General features: G+C 31.9%; 1 protein-coding gene across 5 annotated transcripts in view; it reads right to left on the reverse strand.

Annotated features, from left to right (window-relative positions):
* Positions 1-18,866, reverse strand: part of LOC127709241 (uncharacterized) — a 142,061-nt gene that overhangs the window by 15,919 nt on the left and 107,276 nt on the right. For all 5 annotated transcript variants that reach the window (XR_007985563.1, XM_052214656.1, XM_052214653.1 and 2 more), the window contains 18 exons: positions 17,799-17,913; positions 17,385-17,510; positions 16,732-16,859; positions 16,208-16,401; positions 14,739-14,863; positions 13,670-13,909; positions 12,785-12,944; positions 12,184-12,399; positions 11,265-11,548; positions 10,248-10,388; positions 9,807-9,902; positions 9,170-9,373; positions 8,109-8,361; positions 6,680-6,846; positions 5,514-5,675; positions 4,691-4,852; positions 2,549-2,710; positions 1,775-2,050 (listed from right to left, as the gene is read on the reverse strand). Coding sequence is in view for 4 of the 5 variants with exons in the window: in XM_052214656.1 (XP_052070616.1) it covers positions 1,775-2,050; positions 2,549-2,710; positions 4,691-4,852; positions 5,514-5,675; positions 6,680-6,846; positions 8,109-8,361; positions 9,170-9,373; positions 9,807-9,902; positions 10,248-10,388; positions 11,265-11,548; positions 12,184-12,399; positions 12,785-12,944; positions 13,670-13,909; positions 14,739-14,863; positions 16,208-16,401; positions 16,732-16,859; positions 17,385-17,510; positions 17,799-17,913 (3,211 nt within the window). In the remaining variant the exon portion in view is untranslated. The remainder of the gene's footprint in view (positions 1-1,774; positions 2,051-2,548; positions 2,711-4,690; positions 4,853-5,513; positions 5,676-6,679; positions 6,847-8,108; positions 8,362-9,169; positions 9,374-9,806; positions 9,903-10,247; positions 10,389-11,264; positions 11,549-12,183; positions 12,400-12,784; positions 12,945-13,669; positions 13,910-14,738; positions 14,864-16,207; positions 16,402-16,731; positions 16,860-17,384; positions 17,511-17,798; positions 17,914-18,866) is intronic.

Consider the following 18,866-nt stretch of genomic DNA (forward strand, 5'->3'; position numbering starts at 1 on the left):
ATAAAATCAGGAAAAAAATTTCCAAAAAAATGTTAAACAAATTCAAAGCACACTTATGTAGAGAATATATTCCAAATGTTTTTTACAAAAATCCATTTGCGTTTATCTTCAAAAACAAAAAAGTTAGGCATGTCTTTCCAAAGTTTAGAAATGTCCAAGAAACCGAAATTTCCAGTAAATGTCTTAAATTTCCAACCTGTTTATCTCTAAAAGTAGCACTTGAAGGTATATTTTTTATAACATATTTGAATTGAATAGGTGAAAAATAGCTTGTATGCAAACTTTTGTCAAAAATTCACTTTGGGATCAAAACTGTATCGTATCCCCTTAAAGCAGTACATGCCATAAATCTGTCTACCCGGTATGTTATATTATCTTGAAGTTGATGCATGTGATAAAATACAATTCATACTCTCAAGATGTTGAGGCATAATAAGCATACACTTAAAATAAAAATAAAAATAAACAAGCATTCTGAGAGCATTGTATGGCATTACATAGTCCCCTACCGGGTAAAAATTCATTATACTGGAACAAAATGCTAACTTGATATATAACTTGCCATGGTGTAAACAAAAGTAAATATCATGTCAATATCTTCAAGCATGACTAAAAACAGTGTGGAAAACTGATTATATGAGTGAATTTTTCAAGTCAAAGGACCATAACTCTGCACAAAATTATTAGACCGAAACAAAAATTTGAACTTGATCTGTAACTTGTCATTATAAAACTATATACCAATTATCAATCAATATCGTATAAGCATGATGAAAAAAACATTAGATATGATTAATAGTTCTCTAAAATTAGATATGATGTAATACAGTGTATATCTATTTTCAAATTATAATCAAATATAATTAATAGTTCCAAATATTTTTTCTTTCATTTGTCACAAACTAATATAGATTTGTAACTTATCTATAAATTGTCAACAACTTTTATCTACACAATGTAATGTATTGAAATATATACATAATAAAAATAGATTATTATCTAATTAAAGGATTTCTCTTCATAATTTTTTTTTATATATATAGCATTCAGAAAATTAGTTTATACTAAATAACTAACAAACCTGCCAAAAAAATTCTTCAAATAATTGAACAAAGAATGGCTTTTAAAAAATCAGTTATCTCCCTTTGTACAGAAGTATGGTTTAACATAGTACTCTAACATTAGATATGGTCCAGAGTTATGGTCCATAACTCTGGATTAAATCATCAGACCGGAACAAAATTTGAACTTGATCTATAACTTGTCATGATAAAACTACATGTATATACCAAATATCAAATTAATATCTTCAAGAATGAAGAAAAAAAGTGTGGAAAGCTGATTTGCCGGACTGACAGACGGACGGACGGAGTGCAAACCTAAAGTCCCCTTCGACTTCGTCGGTAGGGGACTAAAAATAGGTGTGGTATTATTGCAAAAGAAACAACTAGTCACCAGAGTTCAAATGATATGGATGAAGAATTATAGGTCACTGTACGGCCTTCAACAATGAGAAAATCCAATACTGTAAAGTTATAAAAGGCCCAGATATGAAACAATGTGAAACAATTCAAACAAGAAAACTAACAACCTAATCTATAACAAAACAATTTATGAAAAAAACCAAATATGACAGATATGAAACAAAAATAATCACTGAATATCAGGCTCCTGACTTGGGACAACTTTTGTACATAAATTAAAATTTACATCTGAAGCTAAAACATTGTTCTTAGTTAAGAGAATAATTGATAAATCAAATAACAAAACTCACCAATACATGTTGTGCCATTGCCTTTGAAGCCAAATTTACATTGACATTCAAATGAGTCTTTAGTATCCCTACAATCCGCATTATCATCACAATTATCCTGATGAATGGCACATTCATCAATCTCCCCAGATAAACATTTCTTTATATTGATATCAAATTTAGAATAGGTACATGGTATACATGAACTTTGACCTTGATAAGGTTGATGGTAACCAGGAGGACAAACTATACATTTCTGTGTTGAACTGTCGTATTTATAATCTGGTGGACAGGAAACTGTCAAAATATAGCAAAATTTATATAATGACACTAAAAATTGTATATTCAAAATATAAAAAAGAAATAACAAAAAAAGCCAAAGATTAATTAATGTAATAAAATGCTATCAAGTGTTCACATTATATATATAATTATTTAGGACATTATTTCCACCAAAATACCTTCAAATCAAAATGTATGCATAGTAAAACAATGTTTTTCACTGCTTCATGAAAAACACTCTACATTATATGAAGTAACAACCAATCAAAGATTTACCCTCAAATGGCATCAATATTTCTTCAGACATGAATATGTAAAATGATATTAGTGCTGCCTGGGACTATAAGTATAATAGTCCCAGGCACTGCCAAATATCACTGAATCTGAATGGCAAGATCACCTGCACATTCCACTTGCACAGCAAGTGAGAAAAAAGTGGTATTGGGTTTCACATAATTTAAGATCTTTAATGCCTCCTTATTTTCATATTAAGAAATTTAATAGGAAACTTACCAACTGAACATTGTTGAACTGATGTAGCACCTTTTTTGTGTGTACTATAACCATAAGGACAAGGCTGACAAGTGTCTTGACTGTCTTCTGATTTATATGTACCTTGAGCACAAAGTTCACATGTACCTGACACTGACAACTCTGTTCCCGCTTTACAGGAATCTGGAAAAAAAGTTAATAAAAAGTAAGTTATCAATCAGTGAGGAAAAGGGCATTGAGTGAATCATACATGTGAACCTCACGACGGGAGTACAATATTCCCGTTTTCAGTTTTCAAAATCCCGTGTACAAAAAATATCATGAATGAAAAAATTTCAGGCACCAATTTTTTACAATGATGTTTACAAATGTTTGTTATTGAAGACGTAAAAACCAGAGTGTATCAAACGTATCCGGTGTAACTGACATTACCTGATTATGCAACATGTGGGGATTTTGAACTGGCCAGCTGCTAATTATCAAGTGAAAATAGTTTGATTGAACAATAAACAGGTAATAGGATATTAAATACTCGATATGGCTTCTGTCTATGGCACACGCCGATAAATACCGGCATTGATAGAGAAATGGAAAGTTGTTTTCAAAACATCGATCGGAGATTTTGGTGCCAAAAAAACATTTAATAAACTTTCAACTCAGCAAAGAAATACTAGCTATTTCACACTCCAATGCGGACATGAAGGACCTTCAGCATGCTAAAGAAGATCCAAACCTGGGACATTATATAATAGTTTCAGTCCTAACTGACAGCAGACAAACATTGACTCAAAGACAATTCACAGCCTCCTAACAACTACAATAAACTGTTACCAGCATCAGGATTACTTTAGTACAGAGTCAAGTGTATTAAACTAATGGTAGCCAAGTCAGCTTGTACTATCTAACATGACCCAGTGTTCCAAGACCTGTGCTTCAGTTCTTAAATAACACTTGTCACTGTAATATAGACAGTGCTTTAGCTAATACATTTTACAGCGTTTGAAACAATGAGTCTTGAGTTTTCTAGCAAAATGACTTTCTTAATGCTTAAAAACCATGCATAACTATTGTTTGTTAATTTTTCATCTATTTATCATTTTATAAATGTATAGCATATTTCATTCCTACATATCTATGCCAATGACATTGAATACAAATAAATAAAATGGAGGCATGAATAAAACACTATACTTTGATTTTCTCTTAGTACTCAAAGAAAAGGTTAAATCATAGTACTTTATTTATGAGCAGTCAACAATCAAAATCTTCTTAATATTTCTTTCAAGTGATATCATTCAAACAGAAAGGCTACATGGGTACTGTAAACACATTACATTCTGGTGGAAAATTGAAGAAAAAAACACTTTAAAAAACTAATTTTACATCAGACGGTTACATTTAAGACAAAATTATGTCGATAAAAAACCTAATCTGAGGTCTAAGCTCCTGACCAAAATTTTCTTATCTCCTGATCTGAGTTTCACAGTTCATTACATGTAAGGTGAATGTTCATGAGACAAAGTTAACTTTTTTCAAATGAATTGAATTCTGGGTATTATTTTTAACAGCAAACATTTATAAAATGTTGACAACTTCTTAAACAATGGTACAAACAATGAAATTACCCAAAATCCTGTAGATCCTAATATAATTTTCATATTTCAATGGAAATTGAATATGCACTTGTATGAATTGATGCACGTTATTTATTCTGAGAAATTTTTGTAATAACAAACTATCATACATTTCATTGTTTTAACAAGAATGTGTCCATAGAACAGGGATGCCCCACTCGCACTATCATTTTCTATGTTCAGTGGACCGTGAAATTGGGGTCAAAACTCTAATTTGGCATTAAAATTAGAAAGATCATATCATAGGGAACATGTGTATTAAGTTTCAAGTTGATTGGACTTCAACTTCATCAAAAACTACCTTGACCAAAAACTTTAACCTGAAGCGGGACAGACGGACGAACGGAAAGGACGAACGAACGCACAGACCGAAAAACATAATGCCCCTAGGTGGGGCATAAAAATAAAGCTGGTTTTATTTTTTCAACACTAATTTGTTTATTTAAATTCACTATCGAATGTTAAGATATAACTTTCAGACAGAAAAAGTGGCCCATTTTATATAAAAAAAACCAATAAATATTCTTACTCTGGCAGTTTGTCACTGAAGTAGATCCTGTATTTTCAGTTGTCTTCCCATTCCCACATGATTTACAAGTTGTCTTTCCTGTCTCATCTTGGTAGTAGCCTCTCTCACAGGGTTTACAGTTGGAGAGTGTCTTGTCATAATAATTTCCAATGTTACAAGATTCTGTAATTGAAAAATTAGTTCAATTTTTACTAAATTATTTTAACATCATCCTTTATAATTCAAATAAACTTTACATTTAGAGAGGAATTTTGAAAATGTTTACATCCATTGACGGGGAAGAATACGATGGATACCAAATAATAGCAGTTTAGCTCACATGGCCATCCGTCCAGAAGAATTAAAATCTATAAATTTTCCAAAAAATGTTAAAATAATGAACTGATTTACTTTACCACATTCTCCTTCTTCTGGATACAGGATTAGGCTTCTAGGTAGGAGAGTATAAACATTCCAGACATTGCTGACATGTGACAACAGAAATTATTTTAAGAATATGATTTACATGTGACTTACATATAACAAGGGAATTTACTATAACAAAGTGTGGAGCTGGTTGTCCGTGAACTTTCTGTTGTATATCCTACATCAAATGATTTACCTGTGACTTACATATAACAAGAGAACTTACTATAACATAGTGTTGAACTGGTTGTCCCTGAACTTTCTGTTGTATATCCTACATCACATGATTTACCTGTGACTTACATATAACAAGAGAACTTACTATAACATAGTGTTGAACTGGTTTTCCGTGAAATTTCTGTTGTATATCCTACATCACATGATTTACATGTGACTTACATATAACAAGAGAACTTACTATAACAAAGTGTTGAACTGGTTGTCCCTGAACTTTCTGTTGTATATCCTACATCACATGATTTACATGCTGTCTGCCTTCCCTGGTCTGTATACTGGCCTCTAGGACATACTCCACACAATTCATTGGTGTTATCATAATATGTTCCTCTTACACAATTCACTACAATTGAAAAGAACACAGATTTTCTACAATATTTTCTGAATTTACATCATTTTAGTACATAATCAAGCAAACCTGTATTTTAAACTGAATACATTCTGAATATTTTTCTCAAGTGAACTGAAAAACTCAGTTGGGGCCTGACTCTTCAGTTAGACACAAAGCACAAAAACAAATAACGAAAAGACAAAAGACACAAAGTACCGATCTAAGAGTTCTTGAAGTCACTGAAAGTTCATAGCCAGTTATCACTAAAATATTATATAACTTCATGTTTCCCATGTTATAATATCATTCAATACACATCCAACATATTTAGTGTAAAGATTTCATTAACAGTATGAGATAAGCATGACCATGTGCAATGACAAACTATAATTACCTAATCTTGACAGGATGTATGACCATAAGTGTTGACGATGATAACTTTATAGCAATACATATTTAGTTATATGTTTTACGGTAAGAATTCATATAATACTCGCATAATGTCAGGAGACTTAGCTTACAAATCCCCAAATTGTCTTTTTTGTTTTGTATATAACTTATGATATCATTTAAAGATACTGATATGTCTTGGTATAAACCCATAAGTAACTCCCACACTTTAATTTAAGAAATTTGTTTCAAGCAGGTCTTTTCTAATAGTTACCACTCTTAGATTTACAATGTAAGACATAGGACATATATAAAATAAGGAGATGTAGAATGATTGCCAATGAGACAACTATCTACCAGAAAGGACATGGATGTAAGCAACTATGACATGCATGGTCTTACACCAAGCTAACTGATCAGAAGACAAAACATATTTAACTGCTGGAGAGACCTTGCATGATTTTTCACCATGGTTTGTGTCAAGTAGTATCTGTCCTGTCTGACATTTGCCATATTGTTAATCCCCGAGATATGACCTGGTAGTGTTTGATATTTAGCACAGTATGTGTCAAGTTTGATGTTTGACGTATTGTTTTTCACCAGGTAAGACCTATTATGATATTTACCACAGTAAGTGTCAACCAGTATCTGTCCTGTCTGACATTTGATGTATGGTTTAACCACCAGTTTCTCAGCATCACAGGAGAAATCATCTGTGTTGAATTCCTCATTCTTAATCATGGTCTCTAACTGGGTCAATGGCAGGGCATTTACTCCGTCACTCATTAAACTCCTGAGAGAGAAAAGAAAGGAGTAAAACTTAGATTAGAGATGATCAGAAAATCCTGGATCAATGCATCACTTTATAGTCACGGCTTTAATATAAAAACATTGTTTGAATAATTTGAACACAATACCACATAATTAGTACTACACAAGTTGTTTTTAGCGCAGGTAAATTTACTTTTTTGTTTTAAGGTAGATCATCGGTATATATTTTTTGAGATAGAATTTTCTTATACTTTGCCAAAATGAAGATTTTACTATGCTTTTTTCAAAAATATAATAAAAAGTATGGGTCACCGTGCTATTTTTCAAGCTATGAGTCGTTGAAAATTGCCTAAATCTGGTTAGATTGTTCATGAAAAAACACATTTGTATGCATAAAAAGAAATCTATGAGATAGAATTTTGAAATAAATTGTGAGAAGATAGGTTTTGTAACATGTTTTAAGAAAATAAAAAGAAAAAATGGTGTCACCGAACTTGTTTTCTTGCTACAAGTAAAAATTAAAAATTTCCCTATCAAGCCAGTGTAATTTTTTACTAAATGAGTTATCTCCCCTTAAATGGCTTAGTTGGAAAAAAATGATTCCAAAACACAAAATTTAATATTTGTTGGAATATTTTGAATAATACAATTAATCACCAAGTTTTCTTTAAATAAATAAACAGTGTGACAAATAAATTGCAAATCTGTCTCCTAATTTGCAGATTTGGGCAAATAACTAGACCTATTGTGTACTGCGATTGTAAAATGCAAGATGGCGGTATACCATGAATCTACCTTAATGGTAATAGAATATGATAACAGCCAATACTTGGCTACTGAAACTGCAACTACAGTAATTTTACTAAGCTATTCATAACTGTTTTTTCAAATTCATTGATAAAATAAAAGATTGGTATAATCTGTACACTTTAGTGCAGATATGTCCCTTGTGATACCATTATGACCTAAAATGGCCATTTTACATGAAGTTTTGGGACAAATAAGTTGTGAACCAAGGCCTTTCCTAAAAAGATGTTTTACCCGCATAAGCATTCTTTGAATAAGTAATCATGAACCAAAATATCTTTTTGAGTAACACCTTGGCTAACTTTTTTGCAGTTTTGCATTTATTGCAAGAAGTTTAAAGCCCTTATTCAAATATCTAGGACCACTTGACCATACTTTCTCTTTTAGTTAAATTAAGTTCAGTATGGATAAAGAGTCAACTAAAGGAGAAGATTCTAATTTGTTTTTTTTAAAGGTCAAGCAATTGTAATCTCTTACCCATTTACTGGAATGTCAAATGTAACATTATATGTTGACTTCGTTGATCTTCTCCGTCTTTTTCCTGATGACATACATAATATGGTTATGTTGGAAAAATTACAACCAATCTCAGGACAAAGTCCAAATTCCATGTTCCAATTGTTCATATTTTTAACAAAGCTCTCATTAAGTATCTGTTTAGAACTGAGTGTACAGGGAGGTCCTAGATATACTAACTCTCCTTTTATTGTTCCATCTGGTGATGAGGCTTCTACAAAATTATTAAATGAGTTATTTCAAACAAGGTTTTATATAAGTACCGGTATACGATGCAGTCCGGTAAATCTGCCCACATAAGGCTTTGGTCGTATGTATTTCTGCTTAATTATATACAAATTGTATCAAATTTAACATAAATCGATTCACTGACAAATCAATTTTGAGCAGTTTATCTCATTTCCCAAAAAATATCTGAAATAATTTTTTAAATCAACAAAACAAGTGGGTCATCTGTGTTTTTATCGGAAATGTGTTTGTCCGGTAAATCCGCCCATGGGCAGTAAATATGTATGAAGGGCTAGTTGATCACATATTTATGAAAGGAAAAGGTGATTTATTAATAGACCACTTATAAAGGGATCCAGACAATCGAAATAAAAATAAATTTCAAGGCAGAAACGAGTTTTGTAAGCAATAATAGATTATTGTTAGCTTTAGGAACTGTATTATATATATCACTAGATATTTTCGTAATAAAGGATTTTTCTTTAACATTTGACATGCAGTAATGATAAGTACAGTTCCTATGAATAAAATAGCAGATGAAATATTCAATTTAATGTTTTCCCAATTATTGGTCTTTGTGGCATTGCATACGTGCACACATCGTGACATATATTTAAACAACAGCCAGTGAGAGATGTAATTCTAATTAGATTGTATATCTTTATATGGGAAATAGATTTTTATACAGGACCCAACCAAAAGAGAAACGTGTATTCAAGCTACTTCCACGTCAAGAAAAGTATAAAAGGCCATCTGCTTCCTATATGATAGAAGAAACAAATACTATCACTTACCAGCACAAATAGGAAAGTTGAATTCTTCACCTCTAGGTGGGTCCCAGAATCCTTCACGACCACATTTATAAAATGGTGGTACTTCCTCGACAAAACTTTGAATTCTGGGATCTTGACATTTAACAGAACATTGTAAACCCTCAGACCAGCTAGAGCATGTCAAGATCACATTAGATGGTGGTGGTGGCAAGGAACAATTAAATGCTAAAAATAAATAAACACAACATAAACAATGCTCCAGTTGTCATCCGGACTTTTTATATACTTTTTCTTTGGACTGGTTTTCTCCTAATAATATACAGCTTTTATATATGCTTTACTTTTTGCCACTTGACATTAAGCAAAATACAATCAATGAATTTATTTTGAAGTTTTCTGTCATTTCAATGGTCAAATATCATTTTAAATCTGTTCTTATAAAATAACATATACAGAATAAAAGTATTTAGTAATTTTTAAAAACAGACATCCCAATTATTTTGGAAAAGTCAAGGTTGTTTATCATTGCATGTTCTCCGAGGTATTCATTATTTCTTATACCTACATTTTTCCAGTAAAATAAAATTACAAAAAAGAAATTGCACTTTACCAACTAACATTAAAAATATAAAAAGTGCAGAATAGAAACAATACTTACGTATAACATAAACTGTAAAACTACAGATAGCTGTGTTATTTTCTGTGTCATAGGCAATATACATTATATCATATTCTCCATAGGCAAACACTTGCCCTACAAGTTAAAGGTAAGTTTTGATGTTAAGACAATATAAATACATAACGTTATTTTAAAAGCTGAATAGAAAATAATATGAAAAGCAATTTTTCTTGTGTTATTTAACCTTATACATACTGAATTTAAAGTCAACCATTGTTTTATTATCAGACCCACTTTTTATTTTGTCTCAATGCTTAAAATAAGATTTCATTTCATAACCCATAGTCAGAATAAATTTTCTTAGAAATGCTGAATCTGGTATTGATTTATACTGTAATGTTGAAAAAAAATAATCTTACCCACCCTAATCATGAACTTGCAGCCAATTGGCCTAAAATCCCAATAAATGTGTTAACATACCTGATCTGTGTGTCTGTACTATATTAATGATCCCTACATTATCTGTAAACTGAGGTTCTGTCCAGTTCACAATATTAAGTCTGTTAGCAGTAACAACTTGTATATGTTCCGGACAGTATATAACAGTTGGTGCCTCTGTATCTATAATAGAAATGACAATATTAAGTCTATTAGCAGCTCGGGGGTCCACTTCTTATATACAAGGTGATAGGATGTGCTGCTGGAATAGGTTACATTTTCCAGCTTAAAAAATATGTGAATAAGTGGGGAAAACTATCAAAAATATATAATTAGGTCAATAAAGTTCGTCTGGGCAGTAGGCAACTGTTGGTGCCTCTGTATCTGTAATAGAAATGAATAAAGTATTCATCAGATGTCCATAAGACTATACTTTGGATGCTATAGCTCTTGTGTTGTCCAACTCTAAACATCTATATGATAAACAGCAAAAATACCCTTTAGGTATAAAACCACTAATTCATAGCCCCATTGCTTTCTATGTTAAATTCTGCAATTTCAAGCGTAAATGGCTACTTTGTCTTAAGTTCAAATAAAGTGGCAGTTATTTCATGTCAAAACTGTACCTTATGCTGACTTGTGCTGAAAAAATCAACATACCTTTAATTGTATATTAGAGCGTACTGGTTCCCGGAAGTTTGATAGTACAAAAACAGAAACTTCTGATCTGAACAACAGGCCAAATGAGCCCTCCTATTAAAATTTCATATACTTCTTTATTATTCAAATAAAACTTTCAACAAGGGTTCTACAGTGATCCCAAGTCCCCAAGCTTTCATTTGATACTAAAACTACCCAAATATTCCCACTATTGACAAAGATACAGCAGTATCGTAGGAACTATTTTGTTTAAAATATGTACTAGTTTCTTGTATGTTCTTTCCGACCGGGCCTGAATTAGTGGTTCTATACCTTTAGACCAGAGACCAAAGAAAAAAGACCATATTGGTCACAATTATTTATATTATGGGATTTACAGATACAAAACATGATGCTTACCTTCAGTTGCGTTACACCATTCTCCTTCATAACCTAAAGGACATGCCTCACTGCCGCATAAAGATGGTTCAATAACATCCACACCTGCAGTTTCGGAGTTGACATAACTTGCAAATTCTTGCCACCTAAATACTGTCCCTGTTGGCATACTGATGGAGCAGTTGTTACCTCCTGTAGTTATCTCAGACTCATTCAGTACACTATCATATAAATTCACTTGACTTATCATACCATGAAATGTACTATTATAATCTGCTGTTACTTGCCCAAGTACAATTCTTTGTCTAAAAGTTAAACACAGATTAAAGATTAGGTAAAATTTTGGAAGTATTGTAAAATGTAGATAATTGTATGCATTAACTGATAATTATTGGATGCCAATGTGAGAATAATAAATGTGATTTCAGGGAATGCTGCATACAAATAATGCAATCTCATAAAAATCCGATGTGATATGCTACACTCCTCTAAGGGTGGAGAGTATTGTAGTGAAAACTAACAGCTGAAATAATGCAATCCGTGTTAAAGAACAAGTTTTAATTGATATAATAATCATGAATGCTGTCCCATTTTATGACCGACAAAAATCCCAAATACCAACATCCGTCATCTCAACAGTTTCTGAATTTTCAGTCTTTCAACAGGAAAACATTTTTTAAAATTCTGAAAATTCTTTAAGATATCACCAGAACTCCATGCAGAGTTACCTGATAAAAATATTTTCAATAGGAATTTATAAGGTAAATCATACTGTCAATACACTATTTTTTTCATTGAATAACACTGAGTTCTTCTCTAACATAAAATCATGAAATGAGAAATATTGAACCATCATTATTTACATCTTTGATGAAATCAAGTCTGTAGAAATTTGTTTAGACTGCCTGCGGAATCTGTTATAAGTAAAGAGGTAATTTACCTTTGTGGTAGTTCTTGACCATTACCAAATTCAATGCCCTCCATCTGTATCTGACCATTGATATAAACAGACCAGTGTCCACGCATGTGGCTATCCCAAGTTACACATAGATGATTCCATGACCAAGGTGTCATTGATAAGTTAAATTCTGTCTGACTGAAGTAGGACAGGTGTATACTATCGTTGTATATACTTAAAACTTCATGTTCACTGTTACTGAAAAATACCAAATTAAACTTCATCTTCATGAAGGATAAAATCTCATTTTCATAACACTCTTCCCGACTTTTATCATTTAATAGACTTTGCATTTTTAAAACAACAGAAGTGTAGGAGTAGACTGAAAAGTGGGTAGGGCAAACTTCTGAAAGTGACAAACAAACAAAACAAAACTGTTGAGCTGTTGTCTCATATTTGTATATCCTTCATCTTATTTTATTCATATTCATCCCTACAAAAACTGAAGGTGAACTTGAGAGCTTCTGAGGGCTAAGCAAAATCTGCATTACTCAAAAGCTATACCAATCAGTCATTTCAAATATAGGCTCTGGTTTTCACAGTAAAAGGTGTTCATTTTCTAACTTAAACAAAATTAATTTACCCATTATCAGCCACTAAAGTTAGAACAGGCATAGATGACACCAGACCAAAAGTCTTCAACCACAGACACAAACTAAACTGGTTTCTATTTTTTATTCTTTTAACTCCAGTCTCTATCCTACTGTTACCATGGAAATACAAATCATAGTCAGAGTTTACCTCTGAAATGTAGAATAAGAAATGCATAAGATTGAGTAAAAAATCATTTTATAACAAACTCTTCCAACTTTGTAAAATTAAGTCTTAGATAGGCAAACTTTCAGCAAGAGAACAAAACTTATTTCTGTTTTCAATCCCTTATTACTTTGTATAAATCTTTTATCTAAAAAATATATCTTAATCATTTGGGTCCCCTATTACTTTGTATAAATCTTTTATCTAAAAAAATATATCTTAATCATTTGGGTCCCCTTTTACTTTGTATAAATCTTTTATCTTAAAAAATATATCTAAATCATTTGGGTCCCCTTTTACTTTGTATAAATCTTTTATCTTAAAACATATATCTTAATCATTTGGGTCCCCTTTTACTTTGTATAAGCTCTTACCTAAATCAAGGAGAATGTGTCTGAGGACACGAATGCCCCGGCTCAAGCTTTGCAACGAAAATGGGATGAACAGAAAGACGGAAGGACGGAAAGATGAATGGTCAAGGGTAACACTTAATGCCCCTGTCGCCTATGGTGGGGGCATAAAAATATATTTCATTCATTTTTCTTATCAGATCATCATGAAATTTTCATTGCAAAAACCTCAAACTTTTAAAAATTGTGTCAGTTAAAACATACTATACTGATGGACTTTAAATATAACATATGTTTATATCAATATTAAAAATATATTTAGATCATGAATTCTTGGAAATTGATAGTTATCTTATTTTTACCTTTACCACAATCAGGACCAATATAGCCTGGTAGACAGACACATTCTCCATTAAAACATTTGTTAGCCCCATTTTGACATGAAGGACATGGAATATCAAGGTCAGCACAATCTGTTCCTGTATATCCATCTGGGCATGTGCAATAATATCCACCAATCAGATTTGTACAAACTCCTGCATGAAGACATGGATCAGTAACACATTCATCAATGTCCTTCTGGCAGTGACTTCCAGTATAACCTGAAATTATATGAAGAATTAAAACAAGTAAACTTTTTTTCTTATTTGTTACGAGGATTCATTTCAGGTTATGCCAGAACATCAATACTGCTTTAAATGATCTAAATGCCGGAGGTCGTGGGTTCGAACCCAGGCCTGTTTAAACCAAAGACTTTAAAAATGGTATTTGCTGCTTCTCCACTAAGCACGCAGCATTAATGAGTAAGAGCAAAGACCGATCACTCGGAGTCAGAATAAAATGTCCGGGTAAGGTGACATGTCTACCTGCAAACTGTTACCTTGTGATCAGCATGTTAAAAATCCGGCTCAGCGTGTCGGTCTGGTACAAAGCCAGGTTAATATTCATATTACAATAACATGTTCTCGTACTGAATATGCATATTAGTTTGCCACTGGACCTTTAGCAGCCATCCGTCATCATCATTTAAATGTTCTAAACTGCAGTGCTGTAGGCCATATGAAAAGTAGCATATAAAATGTAAATGTTTTTATAAAACACAAGGTACCTATGTCGATCTCTAGATGTCTTTTTTCTTTTATTGTGTTTTTGGCTTGCTGTCAAGTATCAATTACCATTTAAAAAAAACCCAACATCAACATTTATCTCAAATATATAGTAATGCCTACTATACAATTTTGGTTGGTCAACCAGGTCACAAAATAAACCTTTTTCAGGGTTGCCCTTTAAACCCTTTAGACCAATTGCTAATCATCATCCCAACTGCTAAGATTCTGTTCACTAACTGATGAAAATACATATTTGTCCTGTTTGGGCAGAAGAACTAACATTTCAACATAGGCTTATCATGCATCTGCACAATATACTGACCTGGTTTGCAAACACAAGTGTATTGGTTAATATTATTGATGCAGACAGCATTGTTGTAACATGGTAAGCTCACACAGTTATCTATTAATGATTCACATCTACTGCCAGTCCATCCAACTTCACATCTGTAACAAGTCATACATATAATCATTGTTCAAGTTAGATATATGGCCATGCTCTAAGATCACACCAAATTTTTGGTTGGGTTTGTGTATCACTATCTCAAGTTTTTGGTGTTTTGTTTTGTGAATTAGTGTATGTCCGATGTCTTTTCTTTTGGCCTTAGTATGGTCTGTCTTTCTTCCACTTGTTGTTTTTGATTGTCCTGTTGTTATTGTCTCCCCTTTTTTTTATATAAAAGAACAGAGTTCCAATGTCCCCCATGTTGCACATATTTTATCTGTCCAAGGTACAAGGGCAATAACTAAAAAAAGCAATTTTTTTTGTTCTTTAAAACTTTTTATTAATATCTAGAGATATGAAGGCTTCAGAGCAAATGCAATGTAATTTTCCATATAATCAATATTTCCAAGGGGCCTAACTGTTTAAAAATAATTGATCGGCACTGATTTTTAAACTTGTCAAAGACATTGATGATATGACCCAATAACATAAATTTCCTAAAAATCTGGCAAGAATTGTACACATTAGAGCACTAATAAGGCAATTTTCCATATAATTAATATTTCCAAGGGGCATAGCTCTTTTAGAAATTATTGATCATCACTGATTTTCGAACTTGTCAAAGACATTACTAATATTAACCTATGATTTAAGTTTCATAAAATTCTGGCAAGAATTGTACACATGAGAGTGCTAACAATGCAATTTTCCATTAAATAATGTTTCCAAGGGACATAACTCTTTTAAATATAATTGATCAACACTGATTATCGAACTCTTCAAAGACATTACTGATATAAACCTATGATAAAAGTTTCATAAAAATCTGGCAAGAATTGAACACATGAGAGCGCTAACAATGTAATTTTCCATATAATTAATGTTTCCAAGGGCTATAACTCTTTTAAAAATAATTGATCAGCACTGATTTTGGAACTCGTCCAAGACATTGCTCATATAAACCTATGATATAAGTTTAATAAAAAATCTGGCAAGAATTGTACAAATGAGTGCGCTAACGATTCAATTTTCCATATAATTATTGTTTCCATGGGGCATAACTCTTTTAAAAATAAATGATCAGCATACATTGCTGATATAAACCTACGATATAAGTTTCATAAAAATCTGGCAAGAATTGTACACAAGAGAGCACTAATAAGACTGAACGGACATACAGGCGGATGCCCGGTATTTCTATGTCCCCAGCAATGCATTGTGCGGGGGACACAAAAATTTCATTAACATTTGAAACAATAGATGTGAAAATAATAAAATTAGAAAGATGCAAATAATTTTAAAATTGTCAAATCGAGGCAAACATAACACATTTAAAATACACTTACTTGCATATAAAGGTGTCCACAAGATTTTGACATGTACCATTATGCAAACATGGAGATCCTACACACAAGTCTACATGTTTCTCACACTGACTTCCAGTAAAACTCCCCTTACATGTACACTTATAGCCATTTACTTGGTCTAAACACTGGCCATCATTATAACAGGGATGTGAATCACACTCAATTACCTGGGTCTTAAAAGAAAAGTTTCAATAATTACAACCCATACCATAATTATAGTCATACTGATAAATATTTAGAATTTGGACATCATTATCATTTCACAAGCATTCATACAAATTCAATACTAACATATAATAACCATTTTGTCAAAAAAATCTCCACCTTACAGAAGTTCAGTTTCATAAATTTTAAAATCACATTGTCTTTTTAATAAACAACAAAACAAAGCAAATGTATGAGATAAGCAACTTTTACCGTACCAATATTATTGCATATTTTGGCAGTCTAAAACTATACAAACTTATTGGTATATATACTGAAGCATAAAATTGAATACTTACTGAACAGTTGTGACCAGTATATCCATCAACACAAGAACAGGAGAACTGGTTTTCATGGTCAAAACACTGACTTCTATGAGCACATGGACTTGATAAGCATTCCTTTGTAGGCTCATCACAATATTCACCTAAAATGTTCAACATTTTTACATAAATGAACTTAAACAAAAATATCACACATAATTTATTACTTGAAAAGACAATTATGCTTGCCCAAAAAACTGTCAGATATATATGACAAGATGTACTTTGCATTACTTCTAAAAAATGTATACAAACACTCTTCTGTAGAAAATGAACCATATGGTATAGCATTATAAGTTTGGTACCAAACATCAAGAAGCTCCAATTAATAGTTGGTAGAAAAAGTACATAAGAAAATTTAATACATATACAATTATCAATATCAGACGATCTTGTACTGAAAGCTTGCATTCACAGATTGTACATTTCATAATATGGATCTATTTTCTTTTACCAGTTTTTCGATCATCTGCTTTTTCTAAACTTATTTTTATTGCACTTTTTTCTATGACTCACTTCAAAAAATTACCTTTAGCTTTATTGTTTATTTGTTTTAATCAAGAATGTATATGAACTAATTGTGCCTGGACTAAGAGCGAAGACTAATCAATCATTAAATGAATTCTTACCTGTCCATCCAGGTAGACAATTACAGGTGTAACCATTTATCTGATCTACACACTGTGATGTGTCTGGATTACAATTATTCTGTTTACACTCATCTATATTAACTTCACATAAAACTCCTGAGTAACCTGTAACACAAAAAACAGGCAGTTTTATTCATTTCTTTCTTCAGATATGCAATTTTAAAGTGTTTTCTTACAGTCAATTAGGTTTCTAATCGGTTCTTGGCATATAATGAAAGCAGAGCAATTCAGAATTTTTAATAAAATATCAAATAATTGACAGAATATGTAATGATGTTACTTTTCATTAAAGCTTGGTCTTATCATTGTCAAATTAAAATCAAAAGTAGTTTTCAAGCTATGTGGAGATTCTAAGGAATATAGACTTGTTCCTAAAAAAAAACTAATTCTTACCTGGAAGACAATCACACATAAAAGCAGTTAATGTAGTCTGACATGATGCTCCATTCACACAAGGGTTGGTATCACACATAATGTTGTAATCACAGTAGGATCCATTGTAACCTGGCTGTAAGTCAAAAATAAATTGTCTTTTAATATGTGGTGACTCAAACTAATTTCTCTATAAATTTTGCTTTTACTCTGACAAGCAATATTATCACTTTTGGTCAAACTGGTTTAACCCGCCATTTTCTTCAGAATATGCCTATACTACTAGTAATCAGAAGTATGACAGTTGATTTCTATTGGTTACATTGATTGGTATAGCCTAACGTTTGATTTTGTCAGGTTTTATGGATTTCACTTTTTTTTTTATTTACTTCAGTATTTTTGTTAATAATTTTGTTTGGGTACAATTACCATTATTATTTACATTTATCTTCTTTCGTTTATGATTAACACTGACCTTTTTTGTGTGACAATATGGATATATTACTAAATCAATTAAGCAATCAACAGTTACATCTCTTACAAATACAAATTAAAGAACCTTAGTGAGCGTGCTCACATACCCCACGTCTCCACATTGTCACTGGAGAAATAAAATAACTGTAAGAAAAAAAAATTGTATAAGAAAAAAAAATTGAATCATACTATTGCAGAGGTATATTGAAGCAAATAAGTTCAAAGGGGGGTAACTCCTAGAAAAAAAATTGAATCGTAATTTCCTGTCGATATGCACAACTACATAGTATGTCCTTATTATCTAAAAAGGTTTCGTGAAATTCTGTTGTGTGGTTTGAGAGGAGTTGCGATGACAAGAAACAGGACTGACGGACTGACGGACGGGTCAAAAACATTATACCCTCCGCAACTCGTTGCGTGGGGTATAATAATGGTTGACAGCCATACTGAATCCACTTTAATCTACCTTCCTGACAAAACAAGGAAAAGTACAAATATAGTCTGTTTTTTTTTAACATTTCTACAATAAAATTAAGAACTCAACTGACAAGACAATACAAAGAAATGACCCCACCCATTCAAAGCCTGATTTCTACAATTATAACCTACTTGGCA

This window comes from Mytilus californianus, unplaced genomic scaffold (genome assembly GCF_021869535.1).
Source record: "Mytilus californianus isolate M0D057914Y unplaced genomic scaffold, xbMytCali1.0.p SCAF_7, whole genome shotgun sequence".
NCBI lineage: Eukaryota > Metazoa > Mollusca > Bivalvia > Mytilida > Mytilidae > Mytilus > Mytilus californianus.